Source organism: Fulmarus glacialis, unplaced genomic scaffold, assembly GCF_000690835.1.
Source record: "Fulmarus glacialis isolate BGI_N327 unplaced genomic scaffold, ASM69083v1 scaffold7853, whole genome shotgun sequence".
In the NCBI taxonomy this organism is placed as follows: domain Eukaryota; kingdom Metazoa; phylum Chordata; class Aves; order Procellariiformes; family Procellariidae; genus Fulmarus; species Fulmarus glacialis.
The window spans coordinates 1-27,901 of record NW_009202215.1 but is presented as its reverse complement, the minus strand read 5'-3'; the positions used below and the strand labels follow the sequence as shown (position 1 = coordinate 27,901).

Genomic DNA, 27,901 nt, shown 5'->3' with positions numbered 1-27,901 from the left:
GCTCTTCCCACAACACAGAACAATACGAGTATGGCTAAAGAGAGACAGTGGACAATACTGGCCCAGCATCTATCACACCATGTCATGTAAGTACAATGCTGGAGATGGTAAGTGATGGCCAAGCATAGCATGGGTTTTGTACCTGTGCTGTGTGTACCTCCTTCCCATTTCCCCAAGTGCTGGATTCACTTGATGATCTTGAATTTGGGCATTTTGCAGCAACTCTAGCTCAGACTTTAGTTTGAAACTAGCTGCGTAGTGGGTGAGATCTGAGGCAGCATTCTGTCAGAACCAGATCCTTCACTAGGTAAATCACTGTGTGGATCTGCAGCTGTAGATGTCTCAAATGTTGGCAAATAACTTGTCTGCCGAATAAGCGAGCTTTTCAAACCACTAGCTGAAAGTTCAGATATAAGAATATTCTCTGCTTTCCAAGGTGTGCATCTTTTTTTTTTTTTTTTCTTTCAGCATTTAGATTTTTGAGAAAGCAATACTGAGTAGCAGCTTCAGTGCTGAGTAGATCTTGAGTGCCAGTGTACTTTTTTGATTTTTGAAACATCAGCCTGGGTGCTTTGCTGTAACTTCTTTAATGTAGAGTTGCTACCCAGACGCATACCACATATAAAAAGAGGGAATACAATGACAAAATAAAACGCCATACAAACAAAGGATAGTCTTTGGATTGATAATTTCTGCAGTAATTTGTACACCAAAGAATTGGACTCCTTGATGTTCTGTGTCTTTTCAGTTGCAGGCTGAGTAGCCTAGGATCTAGATTAGAAATGCCACTGTGATCTTTTTTTTTCCTAATAGTTGGTCTAAATTACAGCAGTTGCTCCATTTATCAATTTTCCAAATAGACTATTCAGGTTGTGCTTTAAAAAGGTTTATACAAAATAAAGTGTGCCTGTAAGTAGTTCCAAGGGATGGACTTGTTCTTATGCAGTAGGACCACTGTAATATTCCAGACTGTCCTGTCTGGCTTTAAATTTCTAAAAACACTTTCAAGGCCACATTTTCTGAGGGTCTTGGAGAAGGTGGTATTAGTTTAGAACACTGTATCCTTCTCATCCTTGTAATTTGCAATTTAATGAGGACATTCTTCAGTGAAATTTTTTGCAAAATTTTCATTAGGACACTTTATTGTAATTCTGTTGTCATTGCTTTTCACATCTATTTTAGCTCTTAATTTCAAAAAGGGAAGGAGGTCTTTAGAGGTTTTCTGCTAAAAGAGATTGTATGTAATCTCAAAAAAATGAGTCTCCTTAAGGTTGCAGATGTTGAGACATGATTCCATATGAAGTTGACATGCAATTACATATTTCTGTCTAGCACTTTAGTCTCTCTAATGATACGGTCCTCAAATGTGAAGAATGGAATATTGTTCTTGATACAACTCAAGGCTCCATTTGAGATAATTTTAGTGAGCTCACGTTCTTAAGTGTAACCAGCTGCACATGCTGTTGCTGCTAGCTAGGCTTTCAGCCTATGTGAAATTCCTCTTACTGAGTTGAACCTTGTGGCAGGAAATCATGTTTGCATGTGGTTCCTAGCGGTGTATTTGAGTTACTGTAGTAGTGTATCTTTCCTCAGCTTCACATATGGGAATTTAACTGTCTTACCAAGGGACATTATCTATGCAGACTAATTTCTATCAAGCTACTTAATCTTAAACAGCTTTTGTCCTGAGTGAAAGAATTGGTTTAAATAAATGTCATGTGTATCCTAATACCTCTATTTCAATAACTGTAGTGTGCTTGCTTTTTTTTTTTTGACAGCGCCATGCTCAGCCATGGCTTATCATCATGACAGCAGGCGAATATTTGTAGGCCAGGATAATGGAGCTATCATGGTAAGTTGCTGTGACTTTTCTTCAGAATTGCTTAGATTGTCTGTGAGCACCAGGTGTTGCTGGCAGCTGATAATTTGTTTTCTTTCCCTTCTTTTTGGAATGCAGCTACTACTAAATGGCTGAACTTCTTGGCAGTTCACCTGCGATGTACATGGGAGGACTGCAAATAAACAAGGGTTCTTCTGGCTAGATGTGAGCCAGCTAGCCTCAAGAAGTCATTGAGCCATTAGTATAGCAGTGGGCCCAAACAATTACACTTTGTCACGGAATTATTTTGAGGAGTACATTAAGCTGGGCAGAGTGCCATAGCGGTGCACTAACAGGGGTTGTGAGCTGCAGCTAGCTTGCATCTGGCCAGAAGTGTGGATCTGCCTGTATCTTGCCATTCATGTGTCTCTGGATTTTCTTGCTGCAGATCTTTTTATGATGTGGAAATTTCCACACTAGCTCTAAAATTACAAGAGGCAGGGTTGGTTTCTTTTCTTTCTGGGAAGTCTTCCTTCTTTCTTTCTATACTCTTGCTCTCCCTCTCCTGGAGAGCAGATACATATGGCAGAAAAGAAAGTGGGTCTGTATTCTTCCCCTCTGTTCTTGACAAAGGAATCTTGTGACTCTCAGATGCTTTAATGGTTTCCTTTCTCTATGAAAATAAGGTCAAAATAATAACTGTCCTATAAGGAGCCAGGGTACTGCATGAGTGTCATAAATAGTAATTCTACTGATAACTACTGTGAATAGCCTACACAGAACTACATAGAATAGTGATTCTAGTGATAACTACTTGAAATTGTAAGCTGAGACTTTTAAAATTTCAGTAAGCCGAATGGATCAAATAGATCTAAATCTGTCCATTATGAAGTCTCAGATACTTAAATCCTAAATACTACAAGATACAGTTTTGTTTGTTCCTGCTGGGGATAAATGAGATCTTATCTCTTCCTATAATCTCCTGTTAGCAAACTTGGTTCTGAAAGGATGCTCCCTGTTGAAAATGTAGTTCACTAATAACCTTAATTTACAGTTGGTGTGTCAGTGCTATGCTCCAGCCTGAGAAACTGCTAGTTTTTAGTGAGATATATTGCTGCTATGCAAATTTTGGCCTGTAAGGTTACTGCTCTTTTTTGGGTATCAATATTGCTTATGTCACTGCGGTGTCTTTTCTAACGGTTCCACTTTGCTTTTAGGAGTTTCATATTTCAGAGGACTTTAATAAGATGAACTTTGTGAAGACCTATCCAGGTAAACTGTTAACCAGTGTCTACACTAACATTTGTGTGAAGGGGAGGCATCTAAAATGGTTGGGAAACTGGATACTGTCACAGATTAATCAAGTGCAAGTATGCTTTAAATCTGACTGACCTTCTAGTTGTCACTTAGTTGGGGGTAACTGCCGTAAGATAAATGTCCTATTATTGAGTAATCCTCAGTCAGCTGAGTCTGAGTCGCAGTCATTACCATTAAGTTCAGTACATCATTAGCCTGCAAGTGTAATGAGCCAGAACTAGCGAGTTCAGATTTTGCTCTTCAAGTGGAGTAGTTACACTGCATGAATGTGAGGGTAAGAGCTTTCTAAAGGTGCATTTTGGTATTTGCAATTTCCATCCTTGCTTTCTGTAATCACTGGGCTTGGTTACTTCTAGCTGAAGATACGAGTCCTTGCCTTCTTTGTCATCTTAGGGGAGCAATAGGGATGAAAAAGATCTTATTTTTCTGGTATGTGGGGAATTGGGATTGTTCTAATATTTATGGAGATGCTAATTTCAGCATTTGTCTGCGCACCCTTAAAAGAAATACAAAACTCGATTGCTAGTTAAAATTGGAATATTAATGTGAAACTCTTAAAGGCTGCAGATTATGTAGTGAAACAAAGCACAATTTGTCTTATGACTCCCTGACACTGATAGAAGCAATGTTCTTGCTTAGGAGAAAAAGACCTTGTTCTTAAAGCAACAAAACCCCCCCTTTATCCTAAGGAAGATGACTTGGTAACTCAGTCAAGGGAAGTACTTGTATCTTGGGGGCAAGGAGGGCCTCTTTCTAATGCTCATGTGACTTCTTGCTTAGTGGCAGCATTCTAAACAAAGCTGGGTGGGATTTGGTTGCTGTCACGGCTAACAGTTTGAGTGCTGTGGACTAGATAGACTTTCAGGTGCTTAAAAGCATGAATCTGAGCATAACTCCCCTGGGGTCAGGAAAAGAGGCACTTAAAGCAATTAAGGTTTTTAGATGTGTTACATTACTCCCCAGAAGTCCTGGCCTACCTAGAGGAAGCTGAGGGTTTGCCTGCTCCTTAACCAGAGCATCTTGGGTATCTGGGCTGAACTCAGCTTCTCTCTCTATGGGAGAAAGGCTTAAATTAGCTGACTGACATGTTTGGTTCACTTAAGCTATTCAGAAGGTGAATACCAAACAGAACAATGCTAACCTTTTAATTCAGCCTAGAGGCAAGTATAATATGATGGTAAAAATATCTCCCTGGGGCATTGCTTAAATATCATCTTCGACCTAAGTCTCTCTGAATTAGGACATAAGAACACATCACTGATTTTTAGGAAAAAACTAGCCAGAATCTTTTTCTTCCCACAGCTCATCAGAATCGAGTGTCTGCTATTACTTTCTGCCTGACATCAGAGTGGGTTATCAGCACTGGTCATGACAAGTGTATCAGCTGGATGTGCACCAGGAGTGGGAGTATGCTGGGGAGACATTACTTCACCTCTTGGGCTTCATGTCTACAGTATCCTTTGAAAAATGATTGTTACTCTGAAACTGGAAGAGTACTTTGTTGCTTTAGCTCAACTTGTTCCCTCCTTTTCATGTAAAAAGCTAGAGTGAAATCCCATGCAAGTCTGCAAACACTTATTCTGACGAGATGTTTAATACCTTTATTTTGGTTAGCTGTTGTTAGATAGTAGAAGGGGATGTTGTGACCCTGAGTTACAGAAATTGCAGTGTGTACTAGTTCCTAATTTTGAGATGTTTGTCTGTAGCATCTTGTGGAAGTGACTAGTAACTGTACCTATAGCCTGGCCTGTATACTTCCTAGGAAAGTCACTTTGTTCAACAGATGCCAGTGTGCATTTGAGTCTTTCTAGAGCATAAAACATCATGAAAACCCTTTGGACTGCTTTAATTTTTCTGTCTTTGCTCATGGTAATCTTTGCTATCTTTAAGCTACGGGGTATGTTGAAACTTTATTCATTACTAGTAGTAATTTGTCTGTATGCAGTTTGCTTTCCTGCAAATTGCTTTTAACTGCAGCATTTGTAGCTTAAGAACTCCGGTTGTCTATTTAGCTGTAAGTACTTTAGGGCATTCTTTATCCTATGTAAAAGACTTACAAACCCAATAGCTTAAAATGTAGTTAATACATCAGAACTTTTGAGCATGAGTTAAATACTTTAAATTCTAAAACTATTTTTTAGCACTTGTTAATGGTGGCAGTTTAGATGTGGCTGGACAGTAATTGGAGGTACTGGTTGGTGTATGAGGATTAATGGCAGTAATGGTTGTAGAAATGGCATGATTCAAAAGCTGAAAGAGGTCAACTACATCTCTTGAAAAAATAAAGACTTCTCTAGCCTTGCTATATACCTGTGGAGTGCTAAGAAACTAGGAGGAAAGCTAACTGCTTGGTTGCCAGCAGCATGTCTAGCCTTCTGAGGTCTCCCATCTGTGCAGACCCTGCCTTACTAACTGAAGAGCTGACAGGTTTGTATTGTTGTACTGTTGCTCTTTTTTGCTGTCCTTGTTCTAGAGTTCAGGAGGGTTGTCTCCCGTGAAACATTTAATGTACAGCTCGCCTCAGCTGAATGCAGCACAGAACTGGGTTAATATTGGGGGGCGGGGGGCGTGTGTTAGGAGGCTAGCTCACAGAACAGTCTGGTGCCTCTGAGCCTCACTATTTGAATTCAATGGGTTCTGTAGCTAATGATATTGCAAATAATGGAACAGTTTATCATGAAAATGGAGAAAAGAATATGACCTTTTCTATCAAGATAAAAATAAATTTCCACTGAAGACCATGGCATTTGAAAATGCATTGTAATTGATCCTGCCTTTGGACTTGTGTTTGGAAGAACTAGCTTTTTGGTGTGTGTACTAGGTGCTTGGTCTCCCTATGAGGAGGTTCCTTAGGAGTTATTTGTTAATGATCCTACATGTAAGCTTCTGAAAAAACCAGCCTATTCTTTACTGGATTAGTGGGGATAATGCTAGCCTGAACTTCCAAGACGAAGAAAGGATCACATGTTCAGGGACTTAGTGGATTTGTTGAAAGCGAATTGTTTATCTCAAGATTCTGAAGGCTTAAGAGATTTCAGAATGTCATCAGATGGCAAAACCTCTGCTTTTTCACTTATGGTGGTGGGCTTTTTGGTACACTGACTTTTTAAAGTTAGTCTTTTCTGTTGTGTAGAATAGGCTAGCTGCTGCTTGTGTTTTTGTGTGGCTCCAGGAGGACGGGTGAGTTTATACAAAACTCTTGGGTTATGTGGTGTCAGCTGTATGGGTTTTTCATAGCTCTTGCTTATATCCTGAATAGCAAAAGTCTTCTAAAGGCAGCAAATGATCTAGTTCCATCCAGCTTGCTATGGTTTAGTTTCTCGAGCAGTAGTTACGTAGTGACAAGAACTGAATATCAGAAAACTGTTATGATGTATGATGCTTTTAGCAAACATGCTACCTTGTTAATAGATTCCCTGTTAGGATGTGGTGTGGCTTTTATGTCAGTGTTAAAATACAGAACCCTTTCTGAAATACAGTTCAGTCTTCGATACCGTGCTCAAGGACCTGCATCAGTAAACTTGAAATTGCAGAGAACAGAACAAGAAATTAGATGGTCTCACCTCCTCAGTAGCTAGAACATTGGGAGTATACTTCCACTGTAAGGTAAACTAGCTGTGGAGGGTCAATATCCTTGCATCTTAGTTTTCCTATCCTGGGGGCATCAACTAGTATAACATGCAAGAAAACTAACAGTTTATAGGAGCAGATACTAGGTAAGACTGAATGCCACCCAACGTCCAGCAAGGTGCTCCTAATGATAACTCTGCACTGCAACAAGTGACCTGAGGAGTTCTGGCATCTCTTGTAGAAGATCATGAGTATGTTCTGTAAATATCTGCTAGAAATGGTCTAAATCTACTTGGCTTGCCTTAAACTAGGGGATGAATTATCTCATGGTTCCTCCAGTGGCTTTCTAAAACTTTTCTCACTTATTTCCCATACTGTCTTACTTGCACATGTAGGGGAAGTGTGAGGTGAAGAGAGGAATGAAAAACTATTACTGTCTCCAACTCTTTTAGAAGTAGTTATGTAAATATTTATCTGGCATATTAAAATGTTCTTTTCCAATTTGTTTAGACTCTGTAGCTGACAGCTGTGCTATCTGTTTCAGTCCCGTAAAATACTCTTAAGAGCAAATGAGGCTTCTCCTTGACTGGTATTCAGATATGATCATGAAACTCGGCATGCATTTGTTGGTGATTATTCTGGACAGATCACTCTCCTGAAGCTTGAGCAGAATACATGCTCAATTATCACAACACTCAAAGGGCATGAAGGTAAAGTAACTCTTCTTCTTAATTCCACTTGACCCAGGTTATAGTACCTCTTTGTAAATTGGGATGAGACGTTCAGCTGGATATCTACCTGTTAAGGATAGATATTGGATGAACAACTAGTGCAGGGTAGTAGTTATCAAGAGCTGTTCAAAGCTGTACATATGACTATCTCTCAAAGAACAGACACATTCTTGCTGAGGGGAAATCTTAGCCTTATAAATACTGACAGGTATTTTTATTATAGATGAAAAATAAAGGTAAACATATGTACTCATTTAAACACAAGTTATCCACTAGATGGCCACCTTTAGCATTGAAAAGAAAGGATGAGAATGTGTTACTTTTTTTTTTTCTGGAGACCTTGTAGTACTATAATAATAACTAAAGCAGCTTTAGCAACCCCCAATCTAGATTCTAAAAAGCCACTTAATTCTTCCCAATGCAGACTTTGCTGTTCTGATCAGTCTTTATGAGACTCTAGTTCAGTTTCCTGTGTTTAGCTGAAACTAAGCTATATGCAAGAAATCTAGAGAGCCTTCTAGAATCAAAACTGTCTAGTCAAAAACAAATGTCTCGCCCTGTGTAGTATAGCTGAAGTCCTTATATCAAATGAAGAACCAAATAGCCTGTAACATGATATGGAGCCACTGTCTGCTGTAATGAGTAAAGCAAGAATGCAAATCACAGAAGAATCTGTGATTTAATAATATGCTTAGAGAAATAAACAAGACTTAATGCTTCTTCCCATTTGTACTGGCGACTTTCAAATCAGCTAACACCAGCATTTGGGTAGGGGTGAATTACTGGGTCATGAATCTCTGACCCACTGGAAAAGGCTGCCTTGTTTAATAGCTGTAAGTACAAAGTAGACTTTGTTAAAGCTGGGAAAACTCCTGATTTACAGATGACTGTAAAATGATAAAACTGGTTTTGAATGTGGGAGGCAGTTGAGATTTTTGAATGATAAATGCCTCTTCTGCTTTGAAGCAGAATTTCAGATTTGAAACAATTCTGCTTAAAAGCAAAATAATTCTCGTGGCCCTAGAGACTGCTTTACCTCTGTGTGCTTTTGCACTAGTCTGTGTTCAAATGCAACTCCTTGATAGATGATATTGTTAGTCTGAAAGCAGTATGTCTTGACGTGGTACTACGTATAATGCATATTCTATCAATTGAGTTGCGGTGGGCTTCCAAGCACCAACTTCAGCAGTGCTGGCCACATAGCAGACAACTTTGGCTTATATATAAAGTTCCCTAAGGGCATTGTGATCCTCAAAACAAGAACTGATCTAGTATAGAAGATGATTAAATTTGAGGGGTAGAAACAGGTTTTTCTTCAATTGGTGTAATAGTAGCTACTTTATCTTTTTTCCTTTTTTTTCTTTTTTTTAAAGCAAAACAGGTTATGTGTAACCTTTTTTCCTCCACAGTATTTGTGTAATATTCTCAAGGCCTGCTAACTCTGAACTTAAATAGCATCTCGTTCTTCTCTGAGGGCAGCTGTGTTTGCCAGACTTCAGAAGTCTGACTTCATTTTGTTTCCTTTCTAGCTGTTGCCTTACTGTGACTTCATAAGCAAGCAGTGTTTGTTTTGCAGTTTAAATGGGTTTAGAGCTTGTCCTTCAACAGTCAGCTTCCAGAATTCTCCCTGGTTAACAGCCTACTCTGTGTAATGCTGAGATAATACTCAAACTGCCTTCTATGGTGCAGATGCTCACTGTTCTCTGAGACAACTATTCCCAAATGGGTCAGTCTGAAAACAGTGTAGCCCTAAAGGAGGCAAGAAAAATCTCTTGCTCCAGAGAGCTGGAAAGGACTGATTTGGGCTGTAATTACCATTCATCTTGCTTTCAGACTAACAAGGCTTTTGATGACAACTGAGCAATGGAAGGATGCTTTAAAGGGAAGGATGTCTGTAAGGGAATAAAATGTTCCTGCAACTTCAAAACTATAGGCGGCATGAGTTACAAAATTACTTCTTTAGTCTCCTGTCTGCGTTACCATGCATGTGGGTTTAGTATAAGACTGCCACTGTCAGATGGCTCATTTCTTTCTATATCTGACTAATGAGGTGCACAGCCAGGTTGGGCCTTCTAAAATCTAGTTTTGTAATTTAGTACATAGTGGCCAGATTTGCTAACAGCAGTGAAACTGTCACTTAGTTTCTTATTCCAACTATTTTAAGGTTGTAAATGGTTATGTAAGGGAGTTGGTTTACCTGTGAACACTGCATGCTGTCCTGCAACCACTGACCAAGCACCTTACTGTATTGTAGATACTAGTCTTTGCTTGGCAAGTTTTAATACTTTTCATCTTCCAAAGATCGCATAGCAGCCTGCCGACTCTTAAAACCAACGGCCTAAATACAAGGGGCAGAAAGCTAGTAACTTGAACTTTCTGGCTTATGTTTTGCATCTGCTTTCTTCTTAGGGATGTTTTGTTCTGTTGTCAAATGTTCTTTGCCTCTCTAGCAGGACTGTATCTTGCTGTTGCATGCTGTCCTTTGCCTTAAGGCTTTCAGTATCTGTTACTGTAGTAAGGGAGTACCTCAGGTTTCACTTTAATGTCCCAGCAGAGCATCAATGTGTTGGGGAGTGGCTCCCTTAGATCTAACTGCAGAATGTTCTTTCCTAGGAAGTATTACTTCCCTGTGGTGGGATCCTGTTCAACGACTGCTCTTCTCAGGTGCCTCTGATCACAGCATTATCATGTGGGATATTGGTGGAAGGAAGGGGCGAACACTGCTGCTCCAGGGACATCAGTATGTAATGGTGTCTTATTTTTCCTACATGTTCTGTAACGAACACAGAGTCCCAGGAAGACTAAACAGCATGGCAAGACATTTGAATCTTTGTGAATAATGGAGAAAATAACTTTTTGCAGAACTCTGAGGACTTTGAGGGGGAAGAAGGGTAATCAGTACTAGGAAAGCATTACTGATAAGTCTTTTTTTTTCTCATGTTCGATAGTTCTAAGCCATGGGTAATCAGAACATAACATAAAAGTAGGTTATAGACAGAGGTGGGTAAAAATCCTAAATCATCTTGCTTGAACTTTATGTAAAAGTTGCATGCTTCTGTATTGTAAATACTTCACTGAGTTGCCTGTGAGGGTAGGGCTAGAAACTTGATATATAAGCATGTTTGTGTACCCATGTAGAATAAGCTTCAATGTGTTCCTGTTCTCTGTCTCTTTCTATCACTGAGGTGATAAACTGATTGACTAAATTACAGGGGTGGTCTCCTGACTTCAGAAAAGCATGTCACATTTCCACTGTTCCGTGGATTAGGTAGTTAGTTGTCTGTATTTAATCAACTCTTTATTTTTACAGAGACACCACACTAGTTGCCATTTTTAAATCTAGGGCCTTAGTTCAGTCTGACAGGCAGTTGACTGCTGAAGATACATTCTACTTAGAAATACAGTGGTACTAGAGATCTTGTTTATGTTTAAAGATGTATTTGTATAGTGCATTCTCCTCTTGTCTAATTCTATAGATGCCTCCATCCACCTTTGATCAAGACTGATAGCCTTAGCCCTAGAACTCTTGTTAAATCTTGAGAATTTAGTTTTATGGCTAAAGAACTAATAATAGAGTACTGGTTACAAAAAAGTAACTGAAGTCAGTGACTGGAGGACTTTATACTGCTGTTACTGCTGCATCATGTGTCCTGGTGAAGACTTATAACACTGTTAGTTTCTCTTCAAACATCACACTTAGCATCAAACTTCATACTGAATGGGAAAGTAAGTTCTGAGAAGCAGAATGGCTTTTTAAATTCAACTTAGATGTTGCAAAGCAGTCTAATACTGTTGAGATCCCTTGTTTAGTTTCTTAGGGTAGACTTTTATTTTGCCATGACTTTATTTAGGATTAAACTGTCTTATTGGTGAATGCATGCTTTGCTTTGCAGCTACAGACTTACTTATTGTGATTTGTTAGCAAAAGTGGAAGCTCCATTTGCTTCCTAGCTGTATCTTGAAATAAATATTTCTCTTTATTTTTCCAGTTGTCTCTGTTTTGATAACTGGCTCTCCTTGCCAACACAGAAGAGTATTTGCATGCACACTCTGAGCCAGTTGACACTCGGCTCGCTGTCAATGCTTACTGCCAGCAAATGTTAACATGGAACTGTACTTCTGGTATTCTGGTCGAGCCTACAAGAACACTGTTCTAGGCAACGTTCTGATGCTAGGGTAGTGCTTAGGTGACAGCATCTATTCACTCATCTTTATAGCTCTACTTAGTAGACTTAGCAAAGTGTTTGGAAATCAGTTTTGGCTTCCTAGGTAGCTTTACAAGGATAAATCAGGGGTTTGCTGGGAAACTAAGCTTTGTTTAAATACCTATGGGTAAATACTAAATGTCTACTTTGTTTGCAGTGACAAGGTGCAGGCTATCTGTTACATCCAGCTGACACGACAGCTGGTATCTTGTTCAGCTGATGGGGGAATTGCTGTTTGGAACATGGATATAAGCCGAGAAGAGGTAAGATCATGTCCTAGGTCAAAGATTTTATTTATTTATTTATTTATTTTCCTTTTTCAGAGGCTGATGTGGCTTTGCTTAGTCAGTTCTGCAGGGTGTTTTCCTCACATTGCCTGAAACTTTAAGGCTGAATGATATTATTAAAACCTGCTCTGTTCTAGTGGCTGTCCATACTGCATTGTAGTAGATGGATTCCCAGGACAGGAGAAGTGCAGGACAGGCTTGGGACTGCTTAGAGTTTTATCTCAATGAGACAACATGTTCACTGGAATGGCTACAGCCCTTGCTGCTGGGACACTCTAAAGCAGGCAAGCTTTTGCAGTAAAGAAACCAATGGGCTGTGCTTCAACAGTCTTGAAATAAGTTCTCAACTCATGTCAAAGCAGGTACAGAAGTGAGATGCTGCTTTTGAGATGCAGTTCAGAATGTAGAGATTCAGTCCCCAGACAACGTTTTTTTTAAAGACCTCAGTACGCAGCAACTGAGCCTGCCATCAGTTCATGTCCATCGTAGGAGCTGAAAAGATGTATATTACTATCATCTTTGGTTAAACCGTAATTATAGGAGTTAGTTTTGGTTGCCTCCACAAAGCAGTATTTAAGGCTCAGCCTTCCTTGCCCTGTTGCTTTTCCTTAAATGGAAATGTCATGATTAAGAACTGTTTTCTGACATGTGTTGAACTGTCACCTTAAACATACTGAATGCTCTATGTGATGCTCCTAACATATTCAGCATGATGATCTCTCTTCAAAACTTCTGTGATATTACGAAACTTTGTGGTTGCAAGGAATTGACTTATAATAAAATTGGGAAAACAAGACGTGGCCGTTTCTCTTCTGGATCTGCATGCAATAATTAAGGGATCTTCTAAATAATAGGCAGTTTTAATACAGTTAAAATAATATGGTTAACTTAGAACACCGTGATGTCTCAGAACTCATTGGAAAAACGTAATCGAGCCCAATTTAAAAGCAAAGAAACGGCTTGAAGAATGATGAACATACGCCTCTGAAGCATTACCTAGTGAGTCATGTTATAGGCTACCTTCAAATATGCACTAATGCACATACGACTAGAAGACAGACTTTTTTGATTAGATGGAATGGTATCTCCACTGACAGCTGTACTACTGATCTTGGGCAGTTCCAACTGTATGTTGGTAGTAGTGTTGGTAGTGTAGGCACGTTTTTACCCCCTGTTTAATGCCTGAAATGGAGATTAAAAGAATAAGAAGATATTCTGTTTTTCTGTTAGAGGGAGCCAGAAAGTGGATTGTTTTCTCAAAAATGCTATTAAGTGAAAGCTGCTATTGTAAGTAATTGAAAGAAGCAATATGGAACATCTCACTTGGTGGAGAGGCGACTCATTTCCTCTACTCTTCTCCTCACCCGCCACGCTGGACTTGTTACTACCCTTTACAATATTTTCCACTAGCATGGGAGAAGGAAGGGGATGCAGTCAAGGTTGAAGATGCAGGAGCTGGACATCTGGTATTAATAAATATTTGTGGTGAGATGGTAGTGCAACTGACAATACTATTGTTTTATTACTATCAACAATGGATGTAAGTGAATTGAGGAGAAAAGCTTCTTTGTTGTTCCAGGTTTCCTCCTGTTAGGTTTCAGGGAGACTCCCCCATGAGATGTATAAAGTTGTATAGAATATACATGTTCTAATTCAAGTCTATTTACTAAAAATATTGTGCCTCTCTTTCCATCCCTTACAAGGATGCTCAGTTAAGTATCTGAGGTGTGTTGAAATGTGTGAAAGCTCTAACTATTTTCATTTGGCCTAGTCCATTTATGGCAGGAAGAATATGTGGGTGGGAGAAGGGATGCTTAATGAAGATGTGGACAGGATGGAAAATGCAGATGAGTTCTTAATTATTTCAAACTGCAATCCTAGGGAATCAGAAAAGATATTTGCTTCCAGAATTTACTTCTGGACCCACCCCTCTTAGAGGGGATGACTGCCTCATAGCTTCTACAACTTGGATTAAGTTAAAAATCATCAAGGCAACCAGAGCAGCAGTCTTTGAATGCCTGCAGCAAGTTTAATAACTTAGATGTTTGAATTAGTTTTCTTATTAAGGCAGTAACATAACATACTGTTGTGACTTAAAAAGTATAGGAGGTGTGTAGGTAACAAATAACTGTAGTCTTGGGTTTGGGGTTTTTTGTACTGAACTTCCTATGTACTATACGCTAGGCAATGTATTGTAATGTTCAGAGCTGAGACAGGGCATCTTTCCAAGTAAAACTTTACTTTGGGTTCTTAAAACAAACTTCCTTGGCTGTCATATGAGGAAAAATAATTCTGATTGTTTGCATATCTTGCTCTTTTGTAGGCTCCTCAATGGCTGGAGAGTGATTCCTGTCAGAAGTGTGAACAACCTTTCTTCTGGAATATAAAGCAGATGTGGGACACAAAGACATTAGGGTTGAGACAGGTGAGATCGCTGGTTTGAGTGCTTAGCTGTACTTCAGCACTTCAGTAAAATGCAAACAGAAAACCACTAAAGCTGTTAGATCTTTTAAACCGTTGGTATTTTTGCTGCTTTGAAGTGAGGATTTATTGAGACGTCACAGCTTCTAGGCAGTGCTAAGAAATTTCCAAATTCTATGGAAAGCGTTGCATCAAACTTCTATTATGGGGCAAAGCAGACTGTGCTGGGAGTGCTCTGTTGGATTTGTCTGAATATTTCTATGCACTGGAGCTGTGGACAGCTAATCCTCAAGTGTTGTGTAAAGTGGCACACAATGCCCCATAACTGAGCAAATTGCAGCCTAACATGTGGTAGGGTACTCAGTTCAGTGAAGCAGTGGTGGCCCTGCTCTTACTGGGCTAGAATGTGAAAGCTTTCCAGATAGCTTTTGCTTTGGAGGGACTGGATAGGCACCAAGACACTCTCTGTTTCTGGCTTTCTTAGACTGTTATTTTCTTGGTTGCTTGTTCAACCCTCTTTTTCCCCTGCTCCCAGAAGAGCTTGCAAAAGGAGAAGAGAATGGACAGGGAGAATAAGGAGGTAAACCCATTAATGGCAAAGACGACTGTTCAGAACTCCAGAGTCCTTGGTCTTTGGTTGAAGTAACAGAAGACTTCCTTACAGTTGCTTCCTAAGAGGGTGCAAACCAAAAGCGTTGTTGTTGTTCAGTGAGCGCTTGGTAAGGTGGTCGAGTGGCACAATATAGTGATTTGTTTGTTTGTTTATTTTCTTCTTCCTCCATGAAGCATCATTGCAGAAAATGTGGGCAAGCAGTGTGTGGCAAGTGCAGTACCAAACGGTCAAGTTACCCGATCATGGGATTTGAGTTCCAGGTCCGTGTCTGTGATTCCTGTTTTGAGTCAATCAAGGATGAAGAGTGAGTATTAAGGAGTAGTAAATTAAAGTAATACTGCTGAGGTGCAGTAACACTTGTGTTTCCACATCCACACACAATGCTACACAAACATGCCATGCTGACTTTGCTAATAGGCCACCTTTGTCTGGGGCACTCAAAGCACTACAATGGCAGAGATGCCTCAACTGGCTTTGCAAGCTGATTTGGATCAGATGTGGTATTACAACTTTTTTATCCACTTTATTTCTTCTTTTCCATGAGCCCAGATCTAGAGTTGAAACATGTTTGTCTCAACAAATAAAATGGTAAAAGCTATTCATTGCACTTAAAATTGCTAACAATTGCCTCACAGTGCATCACAGCTGCCAGGATGTATATGCATTAGTTTATGTACACTTAACTGAAAACTGTTTCTACGGGAATATTCTTCACAGTCTCTGATTTCTGCATGCAAGCAAATTGGGTTAAACATGATTTGCTGTCTCATTAAACTCTTCTTAGCAATGAAGGCACCCCCTTTTTATCTTGATATGAACAGCACTTCACTGTTCACAGCACCTGGAGTGCTAAAGGACCAAAGTAATCAGATGCCAATTTTGGGAGTGTTTGGGGTTTTTTTTTGTTGTTTTGTTGTTGTTGTTTGTTGGTTTTTTTGGTTAGTGGGGTTTTTTGTTTGTTTGGGTTTTTTTGAAAAAGGGAGGTGCTGTGCCATAGTTGACTCATTTTAAGAAATGTAGCTGAGCTTGACTTTATAACCAAGAGTAGAATTATTTACTAATGCAGTGTCCCACTTCTGCTCTAGTATTATTAACAGTCAGGCTGCAGAAGGCCACAAAATGTCACACCTGTATAACTACACAAGCAATGCCTTAGCATGACTTGCTAATTTAATTCTGTCCCCTTTGATATGGCACTGCAGTTCTCAGGACTGATTTATTAGTACTTGAGCAACTTAATTTTCTTGTAACTTTATTTTGCACTGCTATAATGATGCCATGAAGCTTCATCTGATGGCTGGCTTTAATTTGAATTGTTCTTGTGCAGCCGTACTTCCTTGGCAACCTTTCATGAAGGAAAACACAACATTTCACACATGTCCATGGACATCTCCAGAGGGCTAATGGTGACTTGTGGGAGCGACCGGATTGTGAAGGTATTCATGTACCTCTTTCCTGCATTTATTAGAGAGATGACATGTTATAGAGAACTAATGTTTGTATATACTTTTTCTTTCTGACAACTGTTGCTACAAAGCTAACTGTTGTGGGCAGCAAGAATCGTATTTGTTGCAGACTGTTCTTCCTGTAGTTGAATGAGGAAATTACCTGTAACTCCACTGTATGGAGTCTAACTGTCAGAACTGGTTACTGTTGGTATCCTCTGGACAAACAAAGCAGGCATCAGCAGTAGGAGAATCTGCCAGCGGCCTTAAAGACACAGACATGATGAAACGTGCAGGCTTCCTTTACTCTGAGCTCCCTGGCTTCTTGGAGCATTGCCACTAAAAGCCCTGATTATGAGACGGTGACATGGAAATCAGACTGATGTAGAATCTTGCTGTGCTTAAGCTATACATCTGCCACGCATGTCAGAACTGAGACTGTTCCAGTCTGTCCCTGTTCTTCTGTAAGCATGTTTATAATGAACTGCATAGCACTTTTTAAAACAGACCTACAGAAAACTGCTAGAAGACTCTCTTGAGCCCTAAGTTTGGCTTTTGGTTTGTAAGGTTGATATAACTCTTTATAATATTTTCCTCAAGTATAGTTTAAACGGGATTTGTTACCTTGTGTCCTTGGAGGTCTTTATGTTTGCTTCTATGCCTCTTAGAGAAATACCTCTTAGGTCTTATAATAGTGCTATGTAATTCTCCACAATATTTTCTTCCAGATCTGGGACATGACGCCAGTAGTTGGTTGCAGCCTTGCAACTGGCTTCTCTTCACGCTGATCTCATACCTGACAGGTTTATGCACCTTATGTACAGCAATATGCACCGAATGAATGGAATCCTTCTTAAGAATATTACCGCAAACACTGGTTGCTTGATTCTTCTCGTGCTGCTGTTCCAGGATGGACAGTCACCTTTGTAGAGCATGACTTTTCTGTTGGGCTCACCAGGAATCTCCTTGGTGCGGAAGTGCAGTTTCGCAGCCTCTTGGACTAACGTAAAATGGCTTACCTGCAATATGACACCTTGATGAAAGGACCTGTTGTTTCTCGGTTTACATATGTAGTGTTAACAATGTGCTATCTCTGCTGATATATCTTGTACAGATACCTTGTAGCTAAAGCATTATCAGAGTAAAATGAGTGTAGTAAATTCAATTTGCGCAAATAGTAAAATAACTTATTCTCTCTTCCAAAAAGCAGTTCTGTAGAAATACTTTTGAGCAGTCACTGTTTAAACTGCCTCCAAAAGGTATGTTGGTTATTCCTATGGAAGGAGGAGATACTTCAAAGTGGCAGGTAGCTTCTTTCAGATGAGATAATAAGAGAACCTTTGATCACACAAGATTTCCTTTATTGGCTTTCTTGTAGTGTTTGTCTTCAAGTTCAGTTATTAGTGAAATCACTTTTGTGGGACAACTGTTTTGTTTAGGTAGCTGGTGAGTCTTTGAACAATTCTAGGCTCTTTAAGTCATGTTTTAGCATAGCTAATAAACTTCTGTAGTTCTTACGAAAACGTGCAGCCAGCTACTCTACTTTAAACACAGGCCGTAGGTGTGAAGCCATATACTTTGACAACTCTATAATAATGTTAGAATGGGAAGCTAAGCAAATCTGCCTTGTTAAATGTAATGGCTAAGAAAAAATGGCCGGCTAAATTTTAGAGACTTTTTCCTGTGGAAAGGCTGATGTTTCTTCAATGGTAGGGAACCTGTCTCTGCTAAAGTGCAGCATAAATTCAAATACTGCCTTGGTGTTGCTTAAAACAGATAAATACTGAGCAATAATTACTGAGGTACAGAACAGCTGCTTTTTTCCCCTGCACCTAGGTCTGTTAATCCTGAGATACCTATATTGATCCTTTCCTGTTTCAAAGCTGCGAAGTATGAAGAGCTGGGAGGCTTTTACGACTGTGCAGTTGGCATGTACAGGAAATAACTAGTGAGATATTGTCAATAAATTGATCTGTCATTTGTGTGAATTTCCTACATTTGAACACTGTAAGGAGAACTTATTTTGAACCTTTGAAAGCTAAGGTAATATGTCACAGAGTTTAAGTTTGGCGCTGTTTAAATTTTTCTGGAAACAGATGCATATGTGTGAGGACAAAAAATGTGGGTAGGTCAGCTGGCCCGGAATAGGTGGTGTTGCACAACTGTCAAAGGTAATAGGCTCTTTCTGGCAGAGGACTTAAGGGTTAGACTGTCTTTATTTACAGCAACAATCAAGTGGTGCTATGAGTGTTAGTGAATTCAAGCCCTAGGTGTGTAACTTGACACTAGTAATCTGCATTGGACCATGCTGTAGGCTGAAATAGATGAATATCATGGTATCGTTAATAGGTCATGATTCGCTTGCATTTTAAGCCAAAAAGCTGATAGTCTCCAAAGGGCATTAGAATCCAGAATATGTTAGTTACTGTTATTTTGGATCTGGCTTTGTCTACCTTTCCATGGGCCTTCTCTGCAAGTTTGCGAAGAGTCTTTTAATTTGCTAGGCTTACTAGGCCACTGAAGAGTAAACAAATCCCTCTTTGTGGGAATCCCAAAACTTGTTTTGCCTTCAATTTAGGATTTAGCATTTGTCATACTGATTTGATTTATCCCTTGCTACATGCTGTATAGCTTACGTTTTTTGTGAAGGCTTATTTCTAAGCTATTGAGAGATAATCAGCTTGTACTGGAAGAAATTGCAGCTTTCTGCTCTGAAGGCCTTCATCCTTGTAAATTAGGAAAGAAACTGAGTGGTTGAAGGGGTGAATAAGCCCTGATAATGCTCTGCATTCACTTTCAGACTTCTTACCTAGCTCTAGAAGAGAATGGAAGCCTTCTTCCTCTCAGCGTGTAAGGCAGAACACGAGTTACATTGCTAGAAGTGTTTAAGATCCTGCTGTGGTAGGTAAGGAGGATCTAGGGTCGTGAGTTAAGCTGGGAGATTGATGTAGATGTGGAATGAACGGCATATTTTTCAAACCAGACGTTCTGAAACTTACACCAATGATACTGAGGTGTAACACCTTTGCGGCTAGCACTCCTGAGCTTCAGCTTTTTTAGTTCTGATTAGGCAACGTGCCCCCCTGCTCAGCACACAGCTCCCCCCCTACCCTGTGAATACTTCCTCTGCTTCTTTACATTACAGTTTTGCCACTAGATAATATATTCTCTAGTATGTATTGTTAAACCTAAGGAATCTATTTTCTATAATTGAAATACTTAAAGATAGTGTCAGTTCATATATAACAAGACAATTATGGCTGCTAAATCATTAGTCATTTAAGTATACTCTTGGTGTTGAATGAGTAATGCTTACAAACCACTCGGAGATAGTGTTTTTGTTTATAAACAACTGTTTTGAAGGCACATACTCTCTCATGAAACTGAACATACTTCAACTATGTCAGCTCAAGCGTGCAATTATGGAGAAGGCTTGATTTGAAGCATTACTAATCTCGCTTGTATCACCTCCTTCATTGCGGCAGGAAGGGGAGCAAAGGGTACTAATATGTGCTAATTCTTTACTAGTTGTATTTCTGTACCTTGCATAGTTAAGAGATGCTAGATAAATCTGTCCCTTGCTCCTTCTTGTCTGTTTTTTAAACTTTGATTACATGTACAATAAAATATTTCTTGATATTCACTTGGTCTATTTGGATGATCCATCTTTTCTTCCATTCTGTGAATGCACAACCCCCATTGTATGCTCTGGCTCCTCCTTTACGTGGCCTATGTCCAAATTCTAGGTTGGAGGGAGAGCTTGTCAGATGTGTTGTATTGGAGCTGAATGAGCTGCACCAGTGGGGTTAAAGGCCCATGATGAACCAGTGAGCTGAGACGAACAACTGCTGCGTGGTCCCAGCTAGGGATGTATAACTGTATCCTGTGTCCTGCTTGCCAGCTCGTATGGACCTCTTACCTGGTTCATCTGGTTCACCTTCAGAAGTCTGCAAAGGTTCTTACAACATAGAGTATCAGAGGATCAACCCCTTCCCTGAGATCCCTTGGACCTGTCTGAGGTATTAGAGAAATAATAATTTATGCTGGATGGGATGAGCAGAGTCTACAATATGATATATACAGAGGACACAAACTGCAGCCACAGGAGGTGGTTACACTTGGCTCATGATCCTTTCTCACAGAGAAAGGATGGGGACAAGCTGGGAAGCATACTTATCCCTCACAGTTACTCACAGCCTTCACAGGCTCAAATACAGCACTGGCTGGCTTTGTAACACTTGGAATGCCTGAATATTGGCCTGTTAACATCTGGTATATCTCACTGCTCCCTAGGGTATTCAGGAGCAATACAAGGAATCTGAAAGGGTTTCACAATCCTTTCACACCCTTTCCACCTCTGAAGGGTGGCTGAGTAGCCTGTGTGGTACTGTAATTTTTTTTTTTTTTTTTTTTAACAAGACACGTCTCATTTTGATCAGCTTAAACTTCTCACCTTTCCCAAGGCAAAATACCCTGTTTTCTAGTTCCAACAAAAACTGGAAACAATGAAGCTGTTACTGATCTGTAGTTGGAAAAGCCTGTTTAGATGTCTGTGTAGACCATCTTATAGAATGTTTTAAATAAGGCATATGAACTCTAGATTACCTAAGTTTGAAAATGTTTGAGAACTGCAAATGGTGTCCTTGTAGTGAAAGCACTAAAATACATGTATTGGTTTTCTAAATGAGAATGCATAGTTGATCACTTCTCACATTCCTTATGTCACAAACTTCATTTAAATTTCAGATAAGCTGTGTGGCAGGTCTTAGCAATGTGTTTTTTGGTGCGGTCTTGACTTTACTTATTGGAGAGATTTAGAATATGTACTCATTGGAGAGATTTAGAATATGCTAAATGCAGGAAAGGGACAGATTTTTATGTTGATCAGATTTACTACTACATACTTCAGAAGGAAAGCTCTCTAAGGCTTTTTGTCTCTGTAGACGAAGTCCTCAGTGCTGAACGACCTGGCTAACAGTGAAATACCATGATCAAACTCTACAGAAAATGATGAATTTCTGCCAGCTTAACATTTCAAAAAATTTTTTGTCATCAACTAACCATCTTTCAGTGAGTTGCAACGTGGCCTTTGAAGGGTTTCTCTGCTTCTCTCGTGGGTATAAGGCAAGCCTTCTCAACGATCTCTTAAGTGACTGCTACCAAATGATCCTGCAAAGTTTTTTGCCCCTTTGGAGGAAGTAAGGGCATGGTCTCTAGGTAGCTGTGTGTGGTCTACTAAACTCTATTAATATGTGAAAGCTAATAGTTGAACAGATTCAAAGACAGTGTTATTGGTTTTATCATTTCGGCAATGGAAGAAAGTATCAAAACAATATCAGTAATAAAATCTATACAATTTTCCATAAAATTAAATATAAAATATTTTATCAAATAATAAACTGAAATATATGGGGTCATTAGAAACTTTGCTTTCTGCTTCTATAGCGACATACAGGCAGCTCAGAGTTGCTGTAACTGATCGCCCTCCAACTCACTGGTGTACCAGGGTCTCTTACCAGTTTTACTATATAATCTGTGCTCAAACAGGTAAGTTGAACCATATTCTTTGACTTACTCTGTTGTGTTATACTAATTTGGGTGGGATTGTCTGCAGAATATTTGGTACATTCATTCCTAAATTGCTTTTTGTCACAAAGATAGCATGGGTTGCCTTGCATCTAGCTGTTACAACTGAATTACTAAGTAAGTCTTGTCAATTGTTTGCAAAGGCCCTGGTGTGCTATGAATCATGCTTTCTGTGAGACACCCAGAGGCTTAGGTATCTCTTAGCATTTATCCAGCTCAAAACCAAGATAAATTTATGTAGAAATACAGGTTGACTCTAGGATTTCCCATCTGTATTTTTGTAAGTGGTCTTTCCATTTTTCTTCTGAAATGCTTTATATTACCCTGTTCTTCAGGAAACTGGCTTGCAATAACAAATGTTCTGGAGGTGCATGCTTTTCTCCCCTTTACCTTGTTTATAGGGAAAAACACAGAATAGGGATTAACTTGCTCCTAGCTTTGCTACTATAGCTGTCTTTCAAATAAGAAAGATATCATGACTCTTGCTATCTATATTGATTTTTCTTTCTGAAGCCTGTTTTCCTTATGGTTTCAGCTGCTCTCAAAATCTATATGCATGTATCTGTCAAAACTCTTTAAGTTTTCATGAACTGAAGTGCACTCCTGTGTTGCTGATCAAGAGTGGGCACTGCTTGCTAATATTCTTTGATGATGTTGCTGCTAAGCCACAGCTATTTTTCTGTTCTAGTACTGTCCTTTGTCTTGTCTCTGTTCTCATTTGTTTTCTCCTTCTTTCTCTCTTAGTTTATGGCTCCTTCTCCAGGTTCCCTCCACAGCAGCATGTCCATGTTGGAGTTCAGCTCCTTGAGACACGTGATAGCAACTCTTGAAGCACAACTGAACTGCTTGCCTGAGCCTCCTGATCTGTAAGAGTGAGCTGGTCTTGCAGTGGCTGAATTAAGGATGACTGAGGCAGCAGACGTGGAATGTGAGTGTCTTTTAGGAAACAACCTGTTACCTCATCCTCAGTTACAAGACTCCATCCCATTAAGCACCCATAGCAATGCAGCCATAACTTGCTCTTCTGTTTGCTACAGCCTTTGCAGGTTGGAAAAGGATACTGCAAAAGCTACTACCTCTTACAACCCTGGCTGTGCAGTGTCTCAGCTAAGTGGTGGGCACCAGAGTTTTTAATCTTGGTGATTGGTAGGGAAGGTCCAGGATCACCAGGAATGTCAATAGTACAGGTTTTGGAGAATGTCAGGGTGATTTCTGTAAGGGTAGAGAAACGTTGCACGTGTCTCAATGGTGTCTGCGGGACGCTTAATTTAAAGCTTGATCTCATAGGCATTATCCAAAAGAGGGAAACGTGGCTGTAAATGGTGTTCATTACAGTCCTTTTATGGAGAAAAAATATAAGCATGCTTATAGGCAATGAGGGATGTTTTAGTCCTCCTCCTCCAAAACAGCAGTTCTCTTGTTTTACGGTGTGAATATACCAGCTGAGCAGTCCACTGTTTCAGAAGCATGGTCTGAATATGCTTAGATTTTACAACCAGGATGGAAAGAGGAAAAACATGAAAGAAACTGAGGGAAGGTGGAGAGGGCAAAGAACTGAATGGCAGTGTGGTTAAAGCGTGCAAAGCCTTGATTTAAGGGGTCGTAAGGAAGGACACTATGGATCTAATAGCTGTTAATCCAACTGAACACAAGAGGGCTACAATAACACATTTTCTCTTGATAGAAGGAGAATTCTGGATGGAGCTTTATTAATGTTTGTTTACCTTTTAGCCTGCTCTTAGTTTTATACAGCTGGGAAATGAAATAAAATGCTACTTGACACCCTTTAAGTACTTGTGTACACCTATCACTTCAGTATAGGCTATAAGGATTTGAGACTGCTATTTTTAACACTTTTCTAGTACTTTAAACTGCTTAAATGTTGGGACTACTTACTGAACATGCTATTGCTGCTGATAAGGTACCAAAATCTGTGGCACAGATATATAATTTGATATGTTCTCCAGTGATATGAATGCTTTGTTCTGCACTTAAATTGTGGAGAATCCAGATTGTGTGAGTAAATAAGGAAAAGGGAACATATGAAAAGCAGGGGAAAATTGTCTGGAAAAGTACAAACCCCTGCTTAGTAACCAAGAGCAAGTGTTAGATTGCTTCTCTATTGCTCCGAAGTGCAATTAAAAGCTACCTCCTGCAGCTGAATTTAGATTGGGCTTTTAAAGTTTTCTCTTTCCCCTACGGACCTAGTACCAAGTGGAAAAAAACCTGCACAGCAGGTCTCCTGTAAAATCACCAAGTGGAGTTCTGCATCATCCTGAACTCCTTGGTTCGCACAGGGCTACTTACTGAAGTAGTCTGTGGTCTGGTAGCAGCTCAGTTTAGGTGCTGAAAAACGACACCAAGGCATGTGGTGGCCAGAATCGGTGTAGATGGCCAGTGTTCTGCTTCATTTGTTGTGGTACTCAATGTCAGTAAAAAGGCTTCTTTCTGCACTAAAAAACTGGTGGTTTTTTCAGAAAGAAATTTTTTGCAGTTTTCTAGAAGGAAGTGAGAATGTTACATTTTGTTCTCTCCCTGCTGTTTTTTAGGCAGTGGTTTGTGTCTCTTAATTGGAGCTGTCAGGATTTGTTTGTTTCCCTGGAAATGTATGTGAATATAACTTCCCAATCAATTGTAAATCATTAGTGAATGTATAGCTTTACTTATATGGTCCAGGATTAGCTTCTGCAGTTCATAAAGCTTGCAGAGATTAGGAGGACCTAAGGCAAAGCTCGTTACAGGTTTAGGACTCCATCAGTCCATGGCATCTGATCCATTTTAGTTAATGACTTCTTTTCAAATAAATAGAATCCAAACTCACCAGAACTTATACCTAGGAGCTAGAGAAGCTCTCACCAGCAGCTGTAGGCACAGCACACAAGGCTCACTGAATCCACTGCAACTCTCAGTGTGAACATTTTCTACTTCTGAATGTGACAGGCTGCTAGAAGAGTGGAGTATAAGCAAAGAGGGTGCAATATCCAGTAGAAGTAAAAAGCTGCTTGCCTCACTTAAAAGCCTTTTCAAAGCGCCCTCAAGAAACGAATATAAGCATTTTCCTCCAGGCAGAGACAGAAGCCAAAAGAGAATGGTCTGAAAGCCTTTCGCAGCCTGTTTTGAGTTAGAGAAATAAATTTGCCTTCCTTTGCAAGCTTTTGTGTTCAGATTAATTAACTGGGCCTAAGGGAAGGACCCGAAGGAGTCCATGGTATGGCATTTTTCTGGCATAAGATCATCCCACCAGTTCATCTGGCACAACTGTGTGTCACAGCTGCCTTCCCCTGCTCCCATTGCTGTGTGACACTGATAACCATCAGCAGTTCCTACCTGGGAAGTCTGAACTATCTTCTTTATCACACCATTATGCGGCATACAGTGCTAGTAGCAGAGAGACGGGGAGGGGAGAATTCCACCTCCTTACCACTTCTAGTTAGCCAGTCATTAAGTACAGCCTGGCTTTCTGTGCCGAAAGGCATTTAATTTAGGCATGATCCTATATCTGCAGCCTTGTTTCTGTAGGGCAGCAAAATTCTTCTCTCTGCTATCCTGCAAGACTGGCCATAATGGGTTGATGTTGGCCACTGCTGTTAATGTGCACTGTATACATGATGTTTTTGCTGCTGCTGCTTTTTTTCTGATGTACTTGCAAAAGCGTAAAAGCAGCAGGCTAGTTCTCTTGAGTTCATGGGCCTAATTAGGTAAGATCTTTGCATAGAAAAGTAAGACTATTGGGAAACAGTTGTTAAGCAAAAAAATATTATTGTCCATCACCAGAGTAAATTACATAGCTAGGTAAAATGTAGGCTGCTGAACAGTTGTTGTTTTCATGAAACTTTTTGGGGGGGGGCGGGGTGAGGGGTGGGGGAGTGAGGGGAATGTTCATCCCTTAATTTTGAATTAATTTTGGAGATGAAAGTGTTGATGTCCCACATCTGTAGTACAACTGCACTGTGGTGTCCACATTCTTGCATGTTAGGCAAATCCAGTTCCGAGTGTTCAGAGATGTGGCTTTCCCAATGCTGCAGTGGTACCTATGGACACGCCCCGATCACCAACAGTGAGGCATGTTTGGGGTTTAAGTGCAGAGCCAGCTCTCTGTTGTTCTGCATAGGCCGCAGAGATGGGGGCTGCAAGGGACAGGAGCATGACTGTGGTTGTGGGGAAGCCACAATGTTTACTTCCTGGGGAAGGCAGCATGGGTACTGTGGCACTTCGTGTGGCCTGTTTACTCATCCCAGCTATCTTTCGGAGAATCTAGCAAAAGGTTTTGGTCTACTTTAACAGATGCTGATAGCAGTAAGCATGTATTTGGCAGGCTCACTGAAGGCAAGATGGTGCCCCAGCAAGCCAGCGCTATCTGGCAGCGTGGCACGGTGTGTGCCGCACCACAGCTGTGCGGTCAAGGGTGAGCATGTTCATGCGGTCTGTAGATTGTGCTGCTTTATGGGCCCGGGATGTGCGCTCAGGAAGCGACAGAGGCCAGAGGCAAGCGAGCAGATGAAGTATCAGTGAGATCTGTAGGCAGCTGGGACTCGTACTTGTTGTGTTGTGCACTCCAGAAGTGAAACCAGAGCACTCGGCAGCTGGCAGCGTCATAGCGCAGCATGCGTCGTGCTGCTTGGCGGGACAGGGTTGGAACATACAGAAACCAGAACTGAGCAAGCAGCAGTGAAGGGCTCTATGAACAGTGTGTTTATATAGATCAAATCGAAGCTTACGGAGGGCAGAGAGGAGTAGGGTCATGCATGCTTAGGGAAATGTGGAAATTACCGTCACTGTTAAATGAGCGTAAGGAGCACACCTCTGCCTATGGTCTGTGCTCTTGCAAACAAGCATTTCTAACTGGGAGCAGATTTCAGCCCAGTTGCCCTCTCAGCCATGCACGCACAATTGCTTTTGACCAAGAGACCTCTCCCCTTTGCTGAAGCCTGAGGCTGAAGAGGGGTTCCACTGGTGTCAGCCATTGACACCACAGTGTCCCCTAGAGTCCCTGCGCTCCTTCCGATTTCCCTTTCTCACTGATGACTCAGATGCATCTAGCACTGCACGCAAGAGCAGGGCACAGCTCTGCCCAGAGCAGATGAGAACGATATCCTGAATCCAGGCACACCATACTCGGGGCTAAGATGCATGCTGTGGGCTGGGGAATGTCTCTCCTTTAGACTACAAACGTGGGACTTAAACATCCAAAGTTTTCTCATTTTACGCTCATGTGGTAGTTTGCATCTGGATCAGACTCCTGGCAAGAGCCTGAGACGCCGTAGGCCTGGATTTAGAGCTTTTGATTCAAGTGCTGAGTCTGTGGATGTTGCACATTCTTTTGGCACCAGCTGCTTATCAGCAAATCCCTGCCAGAGGTTACAGGGATTTGCTGACCTACTGGCAGAGCTGCTCATGTCTTGCTCTCTCATCCAGCTCCATCAAAAAGCACAGGTTAGCAAAGCCCAGCCATTTAAGGTATTTAAACTATCTGAGTTTCATTTTGATGGAGATGGGCTGCAGAGCAGTCATGTCTGTAGCTTTACCAGTGTCTTTAGGGTATGAATGCTTGGCAGGGGAGTCGCTAGAGCCAATGGAGGACATGAACTGTGTTTTTATTAAACTCGGGTTTCACTGTGGCGAGAAGGGCGCCCTTTGAGCGGTTAACGCATGTACGGGGTGACCGCTGGGGTCACCCCGTGTGCGGACAGGGTCTCTGCAGCCCTGCCCGCCGTCGGCACCCTCGCTTCCCAGAAATGAGGGGTCTGCGGGGAAGACGCGCACCGGGGAGGCCACGCGGCCGTGGGCACGCGGACGCGCAGCTGTACCGTCTCTCTGTCCAAAAAACTGCCCTTCTGCCCACGCTCTGATCCCCCTCTCCCAGGAGCGCAGAGGACGGGGAAGCGGTGGCCCGGGGGAGCGGTGGCA

At 40.8% G+C, this 27,901-nt stretch overlaps 1 protein-coding gene across 1 annotated transcript; it reads left to right on the top strand.

Moving 5' to 3' along the window:
• The first annotated feature begins 20 nt into the window (after nucleotides 1-20).
• WDFY1 (WD repeat and FYVE domain containing 1) lies at nucleotides 21-20,054 on the top strand. The gene is made up of 11 exons (XM_009574196.1): nucleotides 21-86; nucleotides 1,779-1,852; nucleotides 3,037-3,091; nucleotides 4,439-4,589; nucleotides 7,304-7,416; nucleotides 10,051-10,177; nucleotides 11,800-11,905; nucleotides 14,253-14,354; nucleotides 15,137-15,267; nucleotides 16,291-16,399; nucleotides 17,137-20,054. Exons 1-11 carry the CDS (start codon nucleotides 80-82, stop codon nucleotides 17,194-17,196), a joined length of 1,035 nt encoding a protein of 344 aa, XP_009572491.1. The 5' UTR covers nucleotides 21-79; the 3' UTR covers nucleotides 17,197-20,054.
• The last annotated feature ends 7,847 nt before the right edge of the window (nucleotides 20,055-27,901 follow it).